General features: G+C 35.7%; 1 protein-coding gene across 1 annotated transcript in view; it reads right to left on the bottom strand.

Annotated features, from left to right (window-relative positions):
- Positions 1-20,739, bottom strand: part of VPS13B (vacuolar protein sorting 13 homolog B) — a 476,457-nt gene that overhangs the window by 389,258 nt on the left and 66,460 nt on the right. The window contains exons 8-15 of the mRNA XM_035546369.2: positions 18,424-18,692; positions 15,945-16,040; positions 15,474-15,596; positions 12,178-12,315; positions 10,724-10,811; positions 6,552-6,743; positions 5,705-5,874; positions 1,376-1,570 (exon numbers count right to left, since the gene is read on the bottom strand). Coding sequence (XP_035402262.1) covers positions 1,376-1,570; positions 5,705-5,874; positions 6,552-6,743; positions 10,724-10,811; positions 12,178-12,315; positions 15,474-15,596; positions 15,945-16,040; positions 18,424-18,692 — 1,271 coding nt within the window. The remainder of the gene's footprint in view (positions 1-1,375; positions 1,571-5,704; positions 5,875-6,551; positions 6,744-10,723; positions 10,812-12,177; positions 12,316-15,473; positions 15,597-15,944; positions 16,041-18,423; positions 18,693-20,739) is intronic.

Raw genomic sequence — 20,739 nt, 5'->3', positions numbered from 1 at the left:
GCAATAAATATGAAAAATAAATATGAAATAAATTTTGTATTTTTAGGTTATTCCTTTTTGCCCAAATAACCGAGAAGTTCTGACTAACTAACTAACTAATAATATCCCAGTAGGAATAAATAACAAATATTTTCTTTGATCAAAAAATCATGTTAAGTATGCTCTGCTGAATTGTTTAAAGACAATCAGTTAAAATACATTATTCTATATCAATCAAATATGGAGATTGCACATTGTCTTTCATTTAAAGAACATTTTTTGTGATTACAGCAACAATAGCCTAAAAAAATGATATTTAAGGAAATAAGAAAAAAAGCTTTGCAAATTATCTTCTCAATAAGACAATCTAAAGAAAGGTTCATCACAATTGTTCTCCATTAATTTTCCCTGTTCAGTACAGAAAATGGACAGTTGTAACTCTCAAAATTATACTCCACATTTTGCAAATGCTGATCAAACAGCTGCTAAAAACTTCTTGAACAGAAAATCCCCACAAACTGAAAAACAAATAGATGAATTGCAATCTAGTTATCCCAATCGCTTTCAATGTGATGGGAGTAAACGTCACCCAGAAAACTGAAAGCTTGCCACATTATTTTGGGATCGTGTTTGTGATTTATATACACTGTAAGATTTGTTTATTTTTTTATTAAGATATCAGCACACAAGTGAACAGCTAACTGAAAATTTTAGCAAAATTAACAGTAGTACATATTTACATCTAAGTAGCACTCAAAAGCCTTTCAAACTGCCTAAGCACAAAGCCCATCCTAAAAGTCTCGGAAGTCAATTTTAAAACTCCTCTTTAGTTTTCACTTTTTCATTCTACTATAATCTCAGCAGATGGCAACTTAATAATTTCAAAGCTTCTTAAAATTCACTCAGCCTAGCAATAAGAACTGTTCTCATAATGGATCTTTAACTGAGAACATTTTGGCAATAGTCTGCATACTCCATTATGATGGTTTTGGTCAATCAGTACAACTAAAAAACAACGGTTTTTCCTTATAACCTATCAAGTTGCTAAGTGTAAATCACTGTAATTTACATATTCTATGACCATTATCCTAAAATAACATAAAGGTTTCCTTCCAAATTATTTTAACTCAATCTTGCCACAAAGACCTTGGGGCTTCCATCTGTATTGTTGACTTGTGAAGTTCACTGTTCATGTTACAAAACATTTAGCTTAGCTCAGAAGTAGCAATCCCAAATGATGATATTCTGCAAGATGTATTTACTCTTCATGTCCTTTTAGATAGGTTGAAAACATTCTTCCAAGAAACCTAACTGTTAACGTTTAGGATTATCTATACTTGCTTTAACATTTTCTCAGCATACTGAAGTAAGAAATAGATCTCAAGACTTCTTTTACCTTCAGATAGCAGTGCGAATAACAGTAATGAAGAAGGTTATCAGACAGCTGGCTGAGGCTGCTGACCATGTGCACGAGTTGCTCAGCATACATTGGTACAGAGTGCTCCAGGTTAATTTTATCCACCAATATTCTCACAGAAGGTAAAGGCCGCAGGGGCTGGAAGCTTGTAGTATTTAGCAATCCGCTTAAGTTCTATGGAAGGGGGAAAAGCATGCAACTATTATATTTATATTCTATTATTTATACATTTTTACATTTCTTGCATCTCTTTTTCTCTCAAAATACACACACACAAAAATGAATCTACATGTAATAAATTATTTACTGCTTACTGCAGCATTATGATCAAAATAACAGGAAACCTTAAATATTTTCAAAATAACTTCTTCCTCTGTGTTAGAAACTTAACTTTTATGTCTAAAATTTTCATCTGTCATTCCACTGAGTGTCAGTGCGCAGGTGTTGGCAGCAGGGCAGCTGCAGGGGTGGCCTCTGTGAGGAGAGGCCAGGGCCACCCCATGCCGGACACAGGCAGTTCCAGCCAGCACCACCACAGAGCACAGCTGAGGCCAGCAGCCAAGCTGGTGGTGTCTCTGTGTAAATGTATTTAAGAAAGGGCGAAAAACACCACAAAAGCTCAGAGAAGTGAGGAGAAAAAAAAAAAAAAGTGAGACAGCAGCAAAAACAGCAACGTCAGAGAAGAAGGAAGGGGAGGAGGTGCTGCAGGCACAAGAGCAGATCATAGAATCACAGAATGGTTTGGGCTGGAAGGGACCTTAAAAGATCATCTAATTCCAACCCCCTGCCATGGGCAGGGACACCTCCCACCAGACCAGGTTGCCCAAAGCCCCATCCAGCCTGGCCTTGAGCACCTCCAGGGATGGGGCATCCACAGCTTCTCTGGGCAGCCTGTGCCAGTGCCTCACCGCCCTCTGAGTGAAGAATTTCTTCCTAATATCTAACCTAAATCTCCCCTCTTTCAGTCTAAAGCCATTACTCCTTCTCCTATCACTATACTCCCTGACGAAGTGTCTCTCCCCAGCTTTCCTGAAGGCTCCCTTTAGGCTCTGGAAGGTTGCAATAAGGTCTCCCCGGAGCCTTCTCTTCTCCACTCTGGAGTAGGTGTCCCCACTGCAGCCCACACAGGACCCTATGCCGGAGCAGATGTTTCCTGAAGAACTGCAGCCCATGGGATGGACCTACAATGGAGCAGGGGAAAAGTGCGAGGAAACAGGAGTGGCAGAAACAAACTGTTATGGACTGAGCACAACCCCCGTTCCCCATGGGCAAGGGGGAAGAGGCAGAAGCATCAGGAATGAAGGAGTGAAGGTGAGCCAGGGAGAAAAAGGGGTGGGCGCTGGGGGGATGTGTTATTTTGATTTTTGTCTGTCTTTCTCACTACCCAAATCTATTTTAATTGGCAATAAATTAAATTAATTTTCCCCAAGTCAAGCCTCATTTTGCTCATAATGGCAATTGGTAAGTGATCTCCCCCTCTTTATCTTGATCTGCCTTCCCTGCCCTGTTGAGGAGGGAGAGTGAGAGAGCAGCTGGGTGGGCAGCTGGCAGGTGGCCAAGGTCAACCCAAGAATATGCTAAGTCAAAATATTTTATTCTATAAAATGTTTACTTTTCGTCACTCCAAAGCACTATCACCATACTAAACTCATGCTGATCTAACCTTTACGTGGTCCTATACTACACATTCACAATCACGCCAGCTGTCTCAGAAAAAAAAGCTACTCCAAAATATAAATATTGCAATTTTACACATCTAACTCTATTTTTCATAGTATCCATTAAAACGGAGTACTGCGTCTAGTACAAGAAAGACGTGGACGGAACAAAACAAACGCATTGAAAGGCTACCAGGGGCCCTGGAGCACATGAGCTCTGTCTCGGGAGAGACTGAAATAACTGGGGTTGTTCGGCCTGGAGAAGGACAAGGGAGATCCCACTGCTTTATACAGCTGCCTACTGGGAGGGTACAGAGAAGACTGAGCCAGATTCTTGTCAAAGGTGTACTGTGAGAGAAATGACAACAGACACAAGATGAAACACAGGCAGTTTCAATCCAAGCAGGTACACGGGAAAGCTTGTTGTGGAATCTTCATCCTTGGAGATATCTGGCACTTGGCTGGACAAGCCCTGGAGCATCCTGCTCTAATAGGACTTGCTTTAAGCAGAACACTGGTCTCCTAGAGATACTTTCCAGACAGCTCTTCCAGTTCAAATTACTTTATGAATTCATTTCTTTAAACTTCAAAATTGGACATTGAGTTAATCAGTTTCAACATAAAAGTTGAAATTATTATTTTCAACAGGCTTGCCTTCACACAGGAAATATAAATTGAAACTTCAAATAAAAAAAAATTAATAACCAAAAAATTCACTTGAGTTGAACTTGTTTTCCCCAAACCTACAATAGAAATGGGGCTATTTTCCCACTGTAAGAAGGCCATCTTTCCATATACATTAAGCTAGAAGCGCCACAATCCCAAGCTGAAAGGAAATAGGACTATCCCAAGCTGAAAGGAAAAAATGCTTCCCATTAGAGACCTGGTAAGGTCCCATTTTCTAAAATTAGAAGCTTATGTATGTATCCTAATGCATCAAGAGGTAACAGTTTTGTCACCAGTTCACTCACTGCAGCCAGCACAGATAAGCATGTCTAAATTGAAGAAAAATATACACATTCCTGAAGTATACTCACTGAAGAAATGACAACACTTTTAGAATACAAATGTTATCTCGATTTCAGACAAGAAATTACCAGTTAAAGAAAGGCTGATACAAAAATTATTCACTAATTCTGGAACGCAATTTGAATGCCAATTGTTGAATATTTAGCATAGAAAAGGACTTCATAAATAAATGCCTAACTCTCACTGCTTTAATTGTAACAACTTCTGAGAACTTCTACAAGATACATCCCACTAAAATAAACAAAACACCTCATCTGCAAGTACAGAGAACATGCAGTTAGTAGCCCCTTGTAAAAAACACATTGGAAGTGCTTAATATCAGACAAGAATTCATAGAAATTTAACTCAATCGATTCATTTTTCTTCTTCCAGTCTCTTTTCTTATCCTTTCTGCTTCTGCAGCCAGAGGTAAAACAGTAAGTATTCATTAAAAAACACTGATTCATCCCTATAGTATGTTGATTTCATGCACAAAGGAAGAAGGAGTCCTGTAGGAATAAAAACCGTACAGGATTCTTTAGCTGAAATTATACTACATATATCCAAAAGATGAAACAAACTTGGGCTGTTAGGAAACTTAATTTCTGTCTCTTTCCAAGATAGTCACTTTACAAAAATCTTAATCGTGGGCTTTTTGTTTTTTGTGAGTGGGCTTTTTGCTGTTGTTTTAAACATATTTATGTGATTTAGAGTAGAATAGAACAGTTTAGTTAGAACAGACCCTTAAAGATCATGTTGTCCAACTGCCTGACCACTTCAGGGTCATTTCTTATATTTTATAAGCATGCTTTCCCTGTACCTAGTTCATACCCAGCATTTTCCAGTCCCACAGACCCCCCTCTGATCAACTCTGCATCCAGATCAGAACTTCTCCTCATATTCACACTGTCTTGAACATTCAGAGGGATCATTAACAATCAAAACAAAAACTGATTCCCTGCACAGTTTAAGTGACCAGATCAAACATGGTACAATCTACCATTAGTAGCCAAAGTCTTGAAGGTATCCCAGCTGGGACTTGAACACACAGAGCTACATGTTACGTCTGTGAAGTCTTTATAAAGCATATGTAATCAAAGATTTCTGATTTGACCAAGTATGGGAAGACCTGAATGGCAAAATGACAACGGATACCCTTCTGATTCAAAAGTTTTCCTAAAAAAACTTTGAAGTCATAGCTACTTCTTTTTAAGTCTGATGACCAAAAGCAATACAAAAACATTCTACGATTAAAATTTTTTTTCCTCCAAATGTTATTTTCCTACTAGTACATACCTTCAGTTTTAACAAGTCTATCTAGGTACCACACACACCATTCATCTTACCGATCTGAAGAGAAGGCTGGCAGGCAAACTTATTAGGAACTCAGTAATACACCTCGCACATCGAATAATAGTTCAGTGAGAAAATTATACAGTTCCACCCCAGGATAGGCATAGTTTCAATTTTCAGTATTTCTCATGAAGACAACAGTCAAAGATGAAAAAGTAGAGATGCACCTAGGCCTATTATTAAGGCAGTATGTGTTTGATGCTACAACTTCATATATCTTAGCCTTAATAATTCTATGAAATAGCACATGCCGATATAAACAGCTGAGTAAGCATTGGCAAGTACATACCTTCCCACCCATTATTACGGGCATCAAGTGGTCTAGTAAATTGAATTCTGCCACAGGGATTATAATTGTACACTTAAGAATGGTGAATGTTGTGAGTCGAGTGGGAATGTATTCCTCCAATGATGCTACTTCTTCTGAGCTTGGCATAGTTCTATTTCCATCCATGAGATCTAAAATAAACCAAGATTACATAAGTCTGACTAAAATACCTATCTCCAACAGTGGCTTTTTCAGAAACAGTTAGGAACTAGCAAAAAGTAGAAAGCACGTTTTTTTTTGCCCCTTCATATTTAATACATGTAATAATCAGCGTTTTATTATAAACTGGTTCTACCGAAGGTTAAATGCAATGGTAACAGCATTGTCCTCACTTTGAAATCCAAGGTTTGGATGTGAGAAAACTGTACAGCTTTTTCTCAGTTTCATGCAAGAAACTCATCCTAACAGTTTTAGCATAGTTTGCTTCAATTCATTTTCTTCCCTGTATAAGTATTATTCGAAACAAATAAATGCATTTTTTCCTCTCTTAAGACTCCAAAAATAAGCTCAAGTTGTCAATGAAATAAGCCCTCCACACAAGAGATTTGAATCAAATGGCTTCAGATTGTCTGAAACTGTGTTAGAGGTATCACAAGCATTGATGGGGATACCACAGTGTTTCATTTTTATTTAAAATTTTGCTCTTTGGACTGGCAAATTTAAAGTTTAACTATTTGGAATTTGCAATTTCAGAAGCATTGAAGTTAGTCTGCTTTAATTCTGTGTATTTGTGTATATGCAACATGCATAGAGGCAACATATGTATATGTGTATATACAACATGCATATAGGCAGGCAACATGCAAACCTGGCTTAGTTCTGCTATATGGCTCGTATTCGTGTTCCAGAGCGCACACTATCATTTTCATTATCCGGTGTACAGCACTGCTATCCAATCGGAGATTGAGTGGACCCACAATGAGGCTTTTCGTAGACATCTCCTGAACATTTCCAAAATCTTCATTCTTGACTGAAGAAAGGTCTTGCTGATTCCCAGAAACTACAAGAAGTTGTATAAATAATAACAAATTACACCAAACAACCAGACATAACAAAATTATAGCTTTGTCAGCTACTTTTGTTTCAAATCCTGTGATCACAGACTTAGCATACAGAAAATACAACAATGCAAACTGAACACATTAATATATTATGACTGTCTTAACATATTATTTAAACAAAGACTATACCTGTCCGATGTTGAACAAACAAGACAAGATTTTGCCTCAACAGCACACACAGTATAACCTAGTCAATGAGGGACCTTTTTATTATGTTTGTATCTTTCAAGCTTGGGATTCTTTAACAATATCCAAACTTTTTGTGGAAACTTAACCCCAGGTGCCAGTGACAGCTGTGCTGTTCAACACTTTTTAAACCAGACTGACAATTGAAGATAAACCCTTCCTTCCATTCAGTGACGAGGTAAAGCATGGGCAGGGAGAATGAAAACTTCTTTAATCATCGTGTCTCAGACAATTTTTTAGAAGGACCACCGCAGGGATAAAAGGGTTGTTAAGTCTCTGCATCAAAAGATCTATAACCTTTGTGTTCAAAATAGCTACTAGTATACCAATTGAAGAAGAACTATCATTTTTCTGATATAAATGTAGGATAATGAAGTAGAGCAAATTTACACACTCAGTGTATACAGGCCATCTGTCAACTATAAAACAGTATGCTTACATTTCTCTTAACATATTTTATTTGAAATTCTTCAGTTAAATTAAGCAAATATCAGACACTTAAGTTTTCCTGTTGCATATGGCTTGTAAAAAAAATAAAAAATACCTTCACCCCTCAAACAATTATTTTGCAAAATTTCACTTTTTTTCTCTTATAACTCATCAATTTGGAAGTGTCTTCACTGTTCTGGTACAAGCACTAAATATTGAATGTCTTGCAAACCATGACAAATCAACAGTCTGACAAAATAAGCATCAAGATTAAATGGATTTTCAAACCATTTAACAAATAAGAAAAAAAATCTTTTTGAAAAAAATATTTTTTGTCAGCATTCCTTCTGATTCTATCTTGAACACTATCAGGAAGTTCAAAAAATCTAAACGTAACACAAAAAACAATGCCAAAAGCCTTGAAAAGTAATAATAGCCTAGTTTTTCAATTAAAAAACTCACTTACATGTACCTGTGTGTATGGATAATATGCTGAAGTGACGGAATTTATACAAACCAATTTATGGAAAAGTTACACTTAATTATAACTAAGTGCAAAAAGAATGAGAGTAGAAATTCCATCAGTTCTATAGAAGTCAGTGCTTACAGGTTACTTTTTAAACTTCACAGATGCATAAAGGAAAATCAGGTTACCAATCACTGGGTATTCAGCCCCTCCATAAACCTTTTGACTAATTCTAGTTGACAAAAAGCTTAAAATCAGAGCGCTGCAAAATAAACACGCCACCAAAATGGATAGATACGCATTATAAACAAAGCAACTTCAAAATTACACTCCGTTAGGTCTGTAGGTCATGCAAATCAGTAATCAATGAAACTGATATACTACGCAACATTTCAGCAAAATATTGAAATGCAAAGCAAAAAATAGAAACATGCAGTTAGAGGGGAAAGACAGGAAGAAACTCAAAATAAAACTACTGTACATGACTCACTATCTTGTTTTTATTCAAAATACTAAAAGTCATTAATACATTTCTATAAGTGACAGATGAAACTCCTGAGGTTAATGTTATCCAGGAGGTACTTGTGGTTTAATCAGTAATTGTATGCTTCAGAAAAGGTTAAAGGGGCAAAGAAGGTGTCAAACCAAAAATGCCTAGATAGATAAAAATCTTACAATCACAGTAACTGCCTCCCTATAATGTAAGCTGTGTTGTTTTTTTTAGGGGAAAAATGGCATGCACTGATTGTAACTAAAAACATACTTAATGTCAAATAGAAATATTAAAGTATATAAAAAAGTATTTGTTTAAAAGTTTAAACACCATATATTAGAAATGTAAGATTTATATTGCTATCAGAATTCTGAAATATCTATATATTCATTTTAAATGAGATAATTTACACCTACTTGTTCATGTTCTATTTATTAATTACCTACTTGATGTTCTATGTGGAAAATTAGCTAGAAAATAACTAACACAAAATTTCATCTACTTTTCTGAGAAACAAATGTATTTGAAAATTTAGGGTTTAAAATTCTTAATTCTATACATACAGCCACTATTTAAACTATTAATATAAAATTAACTATCCTATTCCTTTATGTGGTCATATAGCTGAAATTATAGGAATAACAATGAAATAAAAGCACCCAGGAAGGCTTGATAGGAAGCCAAACTACATGTTGTGAGGTGTTTTCCTAGTGACTGATGAAGAAAATACACGTCAAGCCCCTGAGAAAGGAAACTGAAAGAAACAGAAAAGAAACTGAGGAGAAGAAAGTAGTCTGGCCTTGAGCTAAAAATAAGTGCTTTTGAGTTGAGCAATTTCTGAAAAGAGTTAGTTACAGTCAGGAATAGTTATGTTGTAAGATTCCTTGAGTGTTCAGAAAAACAAGGCAAAATATTACACATAATCAAATTTTCCTCATAATCAAATATCTACGCATATACAAATTTCAATACCAAAAGTCAAAAAAGAGATGAGGTTTATCCTGGTCTTCAACTTCTCTACATAAAAGTATTGCGTGCATGTAAGTGGTTATTTCTTTATTAAAAACAGAAATACACTGCAGTAGAAGCTTGACTTCATGTATATTTTCTCAGCTTTAAATCACACGCATGGTAACCAGACAGGAAAGCCTCAGGGCTGGGAAAGAACTGTTAAATTACCTAGTCTATCCCTCAACTATTGAAAGCAATGCCATCACTTATTTCTGTTTGCAAGCTTCGCATGATCCATCCTCTAACCAAATTGGAAATTTCTTTCCTACTCCTTTTATATTTAATGTCTAATAAACCCCAAAATCAAAAGCATTAAGACCTCAGACTTCTCTCGGAAGATAAATACAGACAAAAATGAGCAAAAAACATTCTGATGAATTGGGCTAGGTAGCAAGAACAAATAAAAGTTTAGTCACGAAACAGCCAGAAGTTCCCAGACATCCATAGAGATGGTGTTCATGGTAATAAGTACACAGGTGGGGAAGAACACATTAGTCAGTAGGACTGCACAACACCAGCTGTAGATGACAATTTCCCCAAGGGTGAGGGAATCACACTGCAATTCATTTTAAGAATATCTATATACACAGATATATGTGTGTATATATATATATATACATACACATATATTACTTATTGACATATAAACTCCTTTATTCTGTTTTTTTTTTTTTGTGACACAAAAGTAGACACACTGCATCGAACCCACTGTATTGCCTCAGATTTAGAGGGTAATTGATAGAAATCTCAAAAATGACTTAAAATTAGCAAATACCTGGGTTTGCATCGTTTAGACTAGTATTTGCTTACAAAAATACTTGGGATATTTATATTTAAAGATTATTTCTCCCCAACATCTTCTCTGCAACCATAAATGCCACCTTCCCCTATATTTTCAGATGAGTAATTCTAAAGGTATAGTTCTCTCTTCCTTGCATTTTCTTCACAGGAGAAAATGAGAGTACTCTTCATCTTCTGTATCATGTGGATGATCAACATAATTCCAGAATTTCTCAAAACATTTATTTTCCAAAGTCAGTAATAATAGTAACTTTTTAAAAAGACATCATACTTCATGAACTTTACCACTGCTACATGAAAATTATTTTCAGTTTAGCCACTATGAAAAATATCATCTCAATTACTTAGGCAGAAAAAAAGAAGAACGTCAATAAATAAACAACAAACAAAACAGCTAAACACATTGATGAAGATGAAACTATGAACCTGATGGCAAATCTAAGGTAAGTTAGAGGACAGCTGGTCAAGGACCAGCTCAGTCTGAAGAGTCTTTGTTTCTATTATTTAACAGGGTAAACAAAGAAAAAAGGTACCTTTGCCACCAGTGCTTTCCATTGTGTACAAGTAATCCATGTAGAAAGCCCCAAACCTCTGCATTCCAGCTATCTCTGTGTACGTCTCCTACCAACAAAGCAAAGCAAACAAAGAAAATGTTGTATAAGGAAAGAATCTTGAGATTACCAACTGATAGGCTGGTATGAGAGAGATATATTCGTGTTTGGATTTGTGCATCAACACACGGAAAGGCTTATCAAAACAAAGGACAGAGGTTATCCCAAAGAATTCACCTTTCCGATAGGTAATGTAACTTCTATTTGAGGCCACACAAAGGCACATCCATAATTCCAGCAGACACGCTGACCAATTCATCAATAACATCTAGTTAATTAGTACCTTTAATGGAGTAAATATTCTTCACTTGACCTCTTACATCCAACATATCTGCCTAATTAACTACATCCAAAACTGAAGCTCATTTATTCTCATTTTTTACGGAATATGGTGTTTTTATCTTCAAACAGTAGTAATCTGAGCACTGGGATTTATATGTAAGCTATTCCATTACTACACATCAAATTTGCTTCCCTACTTGCCAAACAATAGGCAAATCATAAAAGCATAGAAGGCAGCTCAAGTAAATCTTAGAACTATGGATAAAGTTTGAATATGAGTGCTTGTCATTTTACTAATTAATTTCACTTTTTTAAGGGAGTCTTCATGGTTAGACTTCGTCAGTAGTACTAAAAAGGTGAAAATAATAAAATTTAAAAGAAAATAGATATATTTGAAATTGTAAATGGCTTTGCCAGTACAATTACAGAGAGCACTTAACAGCACCTATGAACACACCTGGAAAGGACCACCTTGGTCACTGCATACAGTCTTTAAAAATCGCAGTCAGGGAATAAAGTTTTACTGCACAAGTTACAACACAGACTATTTGTGACTGAAAAGTCTCTATCAAAGGCAGAATTAGCAAGACTCCTTCTAAGTAGAAAAATATAAGAATAATACATAAGAATACAGTATCTACGAATATGGCACTCACTGACAATAAAATTAACGAGTTGCCAGATCTGTTTTCCAGGAAAGACTTTCTCAGTTTGAAGACCACAAACTAATTATTTGTTTGGTTCAAACAAGTACACGTCAGTAAGCTTGACCTTTTGCTAGCATTTCTGTCATATCTTTGTGTTTTTTTTCCTCTGTGGATGTTTTGTAGTTAGCATTTTTGAAAACAATGGCATTAGATTTAGCTTTCAGGATAGGAGGGGTTTTGAGGTTTCTTTCGGACATGTTTTTGTTGCCTTTTTTTTTTTTGAACACAAATAGGTTTATCATTTTTTGGCCATCTGCAAAGTAAGATTCAGTCAAACATGACTAAGTAAGTAAATCAGTCTTCTAAGAGTACGCATCCAAAAATCATTAGAAATTCATTAGAGAGCATTAGAAAATATTTTTAAAAGAAAAAAAGTAATTCTCTGACCTTATGATGAGCTGCATCCAATATAAATTCTGCACGAATACTATTATTTTCTGGACTTCTGTAATCAAATAGTGAATTGGTAAGGTATGTCATCCCTTTTGCACTCAGATTTTCTCCACAATTAAAGAAGTAGGCCTCCTTCATCAAGTAGTCAAACATAATAATAAGGCAAGGGAGGGAAAAAAAAGTCAAGTTAACAGAGCAGTTTCAATTCTGTTGTAACACAATAATGACATGATGTCAATCCCTCAAGAGAATATTAAAGAGGGCACCTCTGCTCCAGTCACATATTTCATCATGAAAGAAGGTAAGATAATTAAAATCATTTTAAGTAATGCTGATGTTCCTGTCCACTCCCACCCCATTTTCAAGTTAATAAAAACAGCCTGGGCTAATAGTATACAACTAATAATACAAAACACATACTAGTTTTGTTTTAACAAAAAATTAAATTTAGATCATTGTTGCTCTGAAATGCGCTCCATCCTTTCAGCTATATGCAATCTTGTCACTCCACAGTCCATTTCTCTGACTGACCAATGCCTTTCAGACACTTCATCTATTCTATTCACAATAAGTAGTTATTTCAATGTATGACCCACTTACTACTTGAACATTCCTCTTCCTTCACCTGGGGTTTTACATGCCTTATTCTCCACATCCTAAATCCTCTGCCCTTCTAAAATCAACACAACCTTACTACCAAGAGTTATTCCTTCCAACAGGGAATACATGTGAGATCAATTTTTGCCAACCATCTATTCTTGACCACACGAAACAAAGCTGGAACATGTATGAAAAGCAAGATGTCCCAGCTGTACCAGTACAGAGAGAGAACAGGTGAAGCAGTGTCAACATCATTGCTTCTACAAAAGCAGAGATTTTCTTGAATTCCCACCCTAAAGGGTAGCAGGAAATGGAAAAAAGGGCAATGCCCCAAAGTCCTTTATCAATGAATCTTCAAGAAATTCATTCACTCACCCACCAACCACAATTCAAAATTTAAGCAATTACCCTTAAACAAGAGTATTGAACCAGGGACGCAGTGGTTCGGCTATCTAGCAACACTAGTTCATAAGGACACATCTGCCCTCCCAGCCACACTCCTTCGATTAAACCAACACAACAGGCTAACAGAGAAAGGAGATGAGGGGGTCAACTGAAGGAGCCACCAGACTTGACAGGAATGAAAAGAAAAAGGGAGAGAGGGTCCTGGGCACTCACAACAAGGGGAGGGCCAGGGGGAGAGTTGTAAAAACACAACTGAGGAAACTAATTTCCAGTACAAGCACCAGTACACAGCAACACAGCCAATATCCAGAGCTTCCCAAAGGACCAGTGGGGAAAATCCTCCCAGAAATCAGGACATACATCGCAGCATGTGGCAAAAGAGAAGAGGAGAAACAACTCCCCTCCTGACAACCAGAAAAATTCTGAAGAAGAATAGTAACACAAAATATAACTGGAAGAACAACTCAGACAGACTGCAAAATCACACAAAGTGTACAAACGGAGGCCCATAGAAACATTGTACAATTTAAGTTGGAAGGAACCTCTTCCAGTCTTTAGAAAGGATGTTAAACAGTATAGGCTTAGTACAGATCCCTGAAGGATGCCACAAGTAAGCAGGCAGACACCAGTCGGACTTCATACCTCTTTTGAGCACTGTGGTCCAGACACTTTTTCACCCAACCTACCCAATCAGTATCTCACTGATTTAGGAGTAAGAACTGTGTGGGAGATTGTTTCAAAGGCCTTGCTAAAGTCAACACACGTCCTGAATATGGTTATTAGTTTTTCTTCAGGCAGCTAGCTACTCGGCCATGTAAGCACAGCCCACCACCAGGAAATGGGTTCCTCTTCTGCAGTTTTTGCATGCTGCAGTTTAAGATATGCTTCATATTTTATTCATATTTTAGTACTGTCAGGAGTTTTTTTGTTCATCCATGCTGGACTTCTGCCATACTTTCTTATTTTTTTTGCACATCAGAATGAGCTTCTTGTGCTTAAAGAACGCTGTCCTTGAAACTCAACCAGGTTTCTTAAGTCTCTTTGCCCATTAGAGCACTATTCCACAGGATCCTGCCAAAACCTGCTCTTCTAAATCCAAAGGACACCAATCTACTATTCATCTTGCTCACTTCACTCACAATTTTAAACTTCACAGTCTCATAGTTCCTGCAGGCAAGGCTGCCATTCACCGTCAAATCCCTTACCAGGTCTTCCTTGTCTGTAACAAGGCCAGCAGAGCATCTCCTACAGATGGCTTATCCTTGTCTCCCCAGACTGTTCTTCTGGCAAACCCTTTAACTACTGGTTGCAGCATACCAGTTGTATATTGCATCCCACCACACTTCTGTATTCCCAACAATATCATGTTCTACAGCTACGTAAGGACACCTACTTCTTCATTTTTTCTGCTTCGTGTATTTGTGTACAAACACTTGAGAATGGATGACAAGCCATACTGCTCTCACAGGGACAGTACAAGAACGTGACCCAACAAACCATATCACAGTATTTGACCATTTTCCAAATAACAGTATCTTTTACCTTCATCTACGTTTGCTTTATACTGTTTTTGATGTTCTTGATTTTTCTTCTTAAAATACTTTCTAAGAATTTACAGGGAACTAATATCATGCTAAAAGGTCTGCAGCTAGCTGATTTTGCTTAAATGTAGTTCTCCACTACAATATGGCACTGCTTTATCTATAGCTCAACTAAAAATCCCTACTATTAAATTTACAATTTCATCCATCAGTTCACTGTTTTTTTTTAACAGTAGTTCATATGAATACCTGGGTTTGTCTCACTAAGCAATTTAAGTTTGCTTCTACCTAAAATACAGTAATTAATACTCTTTTTCACTTCACACCATCAATGCTATTGAAAAATGATGAAACATACTTGTTCACTATTTGAGTTACACCTCTATTACCCTTAGTGTATCACATTCCTATTTCTTCCCCTCTGAACTTCTGCTGATTTAAGTACTTTCAAAAAATTTTAACTGTGTTTTAATTTCCTATACAGAATCAAAGTATGAAAACATATATAATAACAGGGGGTAAGAGCGGTTGTCAAAAAAAAAGTCTTATTTTTCACAGCTTCTCACTCTTAGATGTTTGTCTTCTTCTCAACCCTAAGGATAAGGCATTGAGTTCTATATTCCAGTGATACATCTGAAAAACTTATTCAACAGTTGATAACAACAGCTTTTCCAATTCTTGCACATAAATATTTTAATAAAGCATAGCAGCACTGCTGTATTCAACAAGTCAACTAATACTCACTTCATCATTCCTGTTCATGTTTTCTTCGAAGTCTTTAATTCCCATAATTCCTTTAAGGCACATGGCTTGGCAGCCAACAAAACCTATTTGGCAATCAAAGAAACGTTCACCTTTCATAAGGACCTAGTGGGGAAAAAAATGTGGTATTTTGAAGAATTCCAGTCCATGAGAAACAGAAAAGATGAAAAAAGTGAACTAGAATATGTTCACATTTATATCTTTAGAGTTTAAATGAACAGCAAGTTAATCAAACAGGATGTATACAAAATCTCTAAATTTCTAGTGCTATGGTGGTCAGACACCAAAGTAACCCCTTCCTCCTACCTGTGTGATTATTAAATATAAACACATCTAATATAGCAGAACATGAAAATCACTAATGAAGTAATTCAAAATATTTTGTCTTAGAAATTATTTACTGCAGTATTTACAATGAATAATAATAATAAAAAAATGTCAACAAAAAATTACCTCAACTGTGGTTCCTTCTTGTTCCCAGCATATAACTTCTTTGGATTTTACTTTCTGAGGGCTATAATAACTACTTTCAGCTTGCGTTTCAGTAAGCTACAAAACAATAGGATAAACACTTTATAAAAGTCAGTATTAGTATTAAGCAGCAGTAATGTCATTAATATACAGAAATGATGAGGACAAATTAAACTATGGCCAAAATTTATTAACAAGCAGGAAACAGGTGCAGTTCAACAGCTGTAACACATTATCCATATTAGAACTTCTTATATTCAACTTCTGGTTGAAGTATGCCATAACAAAAAGTTTTAAATCCACTACAGAACTTTTAGTTTGCTTATCTAAGGAGAAACTATGTGAAAAGATGAAACAGATATGCAGCTACGTTATTAACGTGGTATCAAATTAGTTTGTAAATTGCTGTAAAAATCCATAAATATATTATTTATTCTTCCCAGCAAAAAAATTAAACACCATGACAATATTAAGGAAATGTTTTGAATTGCAATCATACTTATTTTTGTTTCTTGTCATGGCAATTCAGAGAAACATGCATTCATATTTCTTGCATGATTACAATATAAAAATTTAAAGTGCTAATACACATACTCTGTGCTTAAAAAGCATATAACCTGGAGCTAAAAGAAAGGGAGAAGACAGAGAGGGACAAAATATTCAAGACTCTTTTGCATTAAAAAAAACTTTTATTTTTATGTTGAACAGCTTAAATAGTTCTAATTTTTATATAAAATATCCACAAGCTCTCATTATTATTTTTGATACTTGATACACATGGTTGTTGTTTCAAAGTAAAATTTTGTAATCCAAATGTCCATGAAAATTGGATTTAAAAAAATCACTGATCACCCTTCAGCTGTATGCAATTATTGCAGAGGAAAAGCAATTAATTGATTAAAAGAACTCAGACATTACAAGAATCATTTTCACCATTATTAGAAAATGCAACATTTAATTTGGCATGATTTTTAGCTGGAATGATATCAACTGTTCAGAATGCTAATGCAGAAACTTGACCTTATTTTTTAACCAAAATATGAACCACAAATTAATTCCATACATTCTTTACATGCAAGTAGAACAATGAATTCTGTTTTCCTCCTAACTGTCACCATATTCGTGTCATACTTCACATTTAAAATTTATAGAATTAAAGATGTTATATTTTAAGCAGTTTTTATCATTTCCTAATATAAAATGCACAAGCTTGCCAAAGAAACATTAGGAAAGCCCAATCCAGCAACTTCTGTTCAAAAAACATGTTCCTATTGTTTTAACAAGTTTTCTCACGTGCGGAAAGAGTACATAAAACTAATACTTTATGACAAAGCACAAAAGAAAGTCCAATCTGAACCATGATAATGAGAATTTTGAGGGTTTTTTTTTTAGTGGTGTCCCAGAGGTTTAATTAAAGGCAGAAGAAATATTCTACATCATTTATTTTTAGCCTTTTTTTTCAATGAAGGCTGAAGCAGGTTGACAAAAGAACATTACTGAATGTTTGCTGATGCTTCATATCCTCAAATTTTGCAACCAAGTTTGCCAGGAGACTAAAGACTTCAAACATGAACAGAATACTTGCAACTGTCAAAGTCACTTGCTTCATCCTTTCTGCCAGCTGCTGAGCAGCTAAATGCTCTGCTATGCCACCAAACAAAAATAGCTAAGAGAAAGTAGCCATGGAGCCGCTCAAAGCAATAACTTTTGCACAGTTGGCAAGCCAAACAGGCAAAATGACAGGAGGTTCTGATGATACTGAGTGTATAAAGCAGGCACAAACATTATCTAAGGGTTATGAAATCATTGCACTTCATCCAAATGCCTCAAGGGCATGTATTAAAAGTATTTTACAAAATCAGAACCTGGATTTCTGATTTCTGTCAGTGTATTTCAGTATCTTGTTCTAACTCTATATTCCCTTCTGCAAACACAAAGTATCAGAAAAACCCAACAACTACTTAGAAATTTGATTAGAGCAAATAAGAATAATAATTTCAAAATAAATTTCAATTGAATTCACATTTGCACATATTGTAAGGAAAAAAGGAAAACAAAGGAAATAAATTGCTCCAGCATTCATGAACAAGCTCTACCAAGCTAAAACTCTTTTATTATAAAATACATTTATACAAGCGATAGATGGATAGAGCACTGCAATAAGCTTTCACAAAAATCCTCTTAAGCTTCCCTCCCTCAAAAATATTCATCCAAGTATATTAACTGGTTTCCCTTCTCCCCTTTAAGATTAAATGTTTGCAGTTAAATTCTACCTCAAATAGCAAACCAAACCACCTAATTATGATGTGATGTGAACTTTCGATATTCACCGCCCCCCATTTTTTTTGTTATTCCATCCATGTAATGTCCCTTGTCTCAAATCAAACAGTAAATACATTCATACAGTCTTCACGCACTTTCACAACAAACCAATGAACTCAAATATGACACAAATACTTGCCTTAAATGTCACTGTTGCCTTTGTACAGTAGAATCCGACTGAAATAATAGGATCCTTGAGGGACTGAGATTTCTGCTGATGGAGCATTGTTCCATCATCGATTCCACCAGAACTGTTCTCTTCATCATCATAACTCACAATGGCAGGAACAAAAGACCAGGCCCAAGAAACCCATCCTTGTTGCTGATCATCATCTTGATGCAGATAAGGATCTTGATTAATATACTGCGTAGGATATTGCATCACTGAGCCTGTTTCATCTTCCGTACCTTTTAAAACAAGAGCTAAGTGAAATTTCAAATCAACCATCCTTTAAAGTTCATTTCTTATACTCAAAAGTATAGCATGCAAAATTTATCTAGGACAAGATTCCATGTACCATTCACTGATATTTGGTGTATAGTGGTAGAACATACGATTAGAAATTAAAAATTTCTACTTAACTTCCAAATGCTTATTTACATCACTAACATTTTCCTCTTTGCAATAATTTTATCGTTTGCAGTGACACCAGAATTTGTCTTCTATACCACATGCTTTCAAGAGTTCATCCATTAAGGTCCTTCTGAAGTTGCAAATTAAATCCTACTAAATAATGATATATTACTGTCCTTCAGTTTTCAATTTTAAAATGCAATAGTAAAGGACTTCAATTGAAAAAGCCATAGCAAAGAAAATGTAGACACAACACAGCTCCAAAAATAAGGTTGAAAACCTCCTTTAAGTCAGCTTTTCAAGTAGTGGAAGATACAGGTTTATCTGCATTCTGCAAAAAGCACAAGTATGGCACCTATAAATCAATAAGCCAAACATGGGTTTTCTGTGAAAAAACATTAAAGGTAGCATACAGAACAATACAGCGATTTCTCCCATGATTCATGATCCAAGTGGGTAACACTGCGCAGCACAGTTTACTTAGCCTATTTGGTTTCATCATCACTCTTATGGGACTCCAGAGAGGTATTAACTACTTCAGAGTGACCATGCGGAGTGCATGATGCAGCACTGTTCCCTCAAGAAAATAATACTGAACAGAGTATTAAACAGAACAGAGATAGGCATATCCCATTTTTACTTGCTCATTTTAAACTCAGAGGACCCACTCTTACAAGCTTCAAAGCTTTAGTCTTCACATTAGAATAAGGATCAACAGGTACCCAAATTATTTGGACACTGGCAGGACAGGAGAAAGAAAAAAACCTCATGAGAATGCTCTGCACATTCTTGGAGGCATCTCAGAAGGGCGAAGCAAACCTCCTTACCACTTTCCTTAAAAATATTTTCAGAGATCAGTTCTGAATCTAAACATAAATCTTGAAATATAGGAAACACAGAAAGGGTGCACAAAGTCTTGGAAATGGCCAAGAGGCAGAACAGTCGGAAGCAGAAGCAAAAAGAACCGATATGGAGCAGACTTGAATAGCTTAGCCTAGACTGTGCAGAGGAAGAAACACAGAAGAAATGGTGGAAGAGAAAAACTTTGGAAGTGTCGTAGGTGGGCTATATATAATATTTGGCCTATGTAATCATATTATATAATACATATAACATATACTATATATCATATAATTACGTATTATATAATTATCTATTTTAGAATATATAATATTTGGTCTATGTAGTCATATCACGTCATATAGTCCTATTAAGTCATCATTTAGATTATCTCTTGCTGCAGTATGTGTACAACAGTAAAAAGACGCCAAATACAAGTTTGTTTTATAACATATCTTAGTATTTTAGAAGCCATTAAAATAAGACAGAACAGCAAACAGACTAAAATGGTTATATCTATATAGCATGAGACAGAAGATGTAAGAGGAAGACACACCTATCTTCTATCACTAACTTAAAATTACCACAACCGTTATGTAATCAGTCAAAATGCAGACAAACACACCAAGAAAGCAACCCACAACATCCTCTAAACACCTCAAAGAACAATCATAATCTATATTCCTTTATAATACATAATACATGAAGGAGTATGTACTTTGGAATCATAAAGCCTCTGTGGTTTTAATTAACTACGCTAATTACTACATCAACTGCAACTATATATGACTGAAATATAATGACAAAAACCCTATGCTAATGTGAAGTTAAGGGTGCACAGTAGTATCTTTGTCTTATTCAATAATAATAATAAATTGCTAAAACTGAAATGTCGGGAAGCTTTGAGCTAAAGAGTTGAGCTACATCCCTAAAACACCAGTTTTGCCTTTCTCGAGCAGGCTTTGAACACATAAACCCTCACGCTACCTTACGCTGTGATGCTGCATCACCACCGCCTTCAAGTAAGAGAGCCTCCAGAAA

The sequence above is a fragment of the Cygnus atratus genome, chromosome 2 (genome assembly GCF_013377495.2).
Source record: "Cygnus atratus isolate AKBS03 ecotype Queensland, Australia chromosome 2, CAtr_DNAZoo_HiC_assembly, whole genome shotgun sequence".
NCBI classification, from domain to species: Eukaryota; Metazoa; Chordata; class Aves; order Anseriformes; family Anatidae; genus Cygnus; species Cygnus atratus.
Note: the sequence above shows the minus strand (reverse complement) of the source record. Positions and strands in the feature narration are given on the sequence as shown.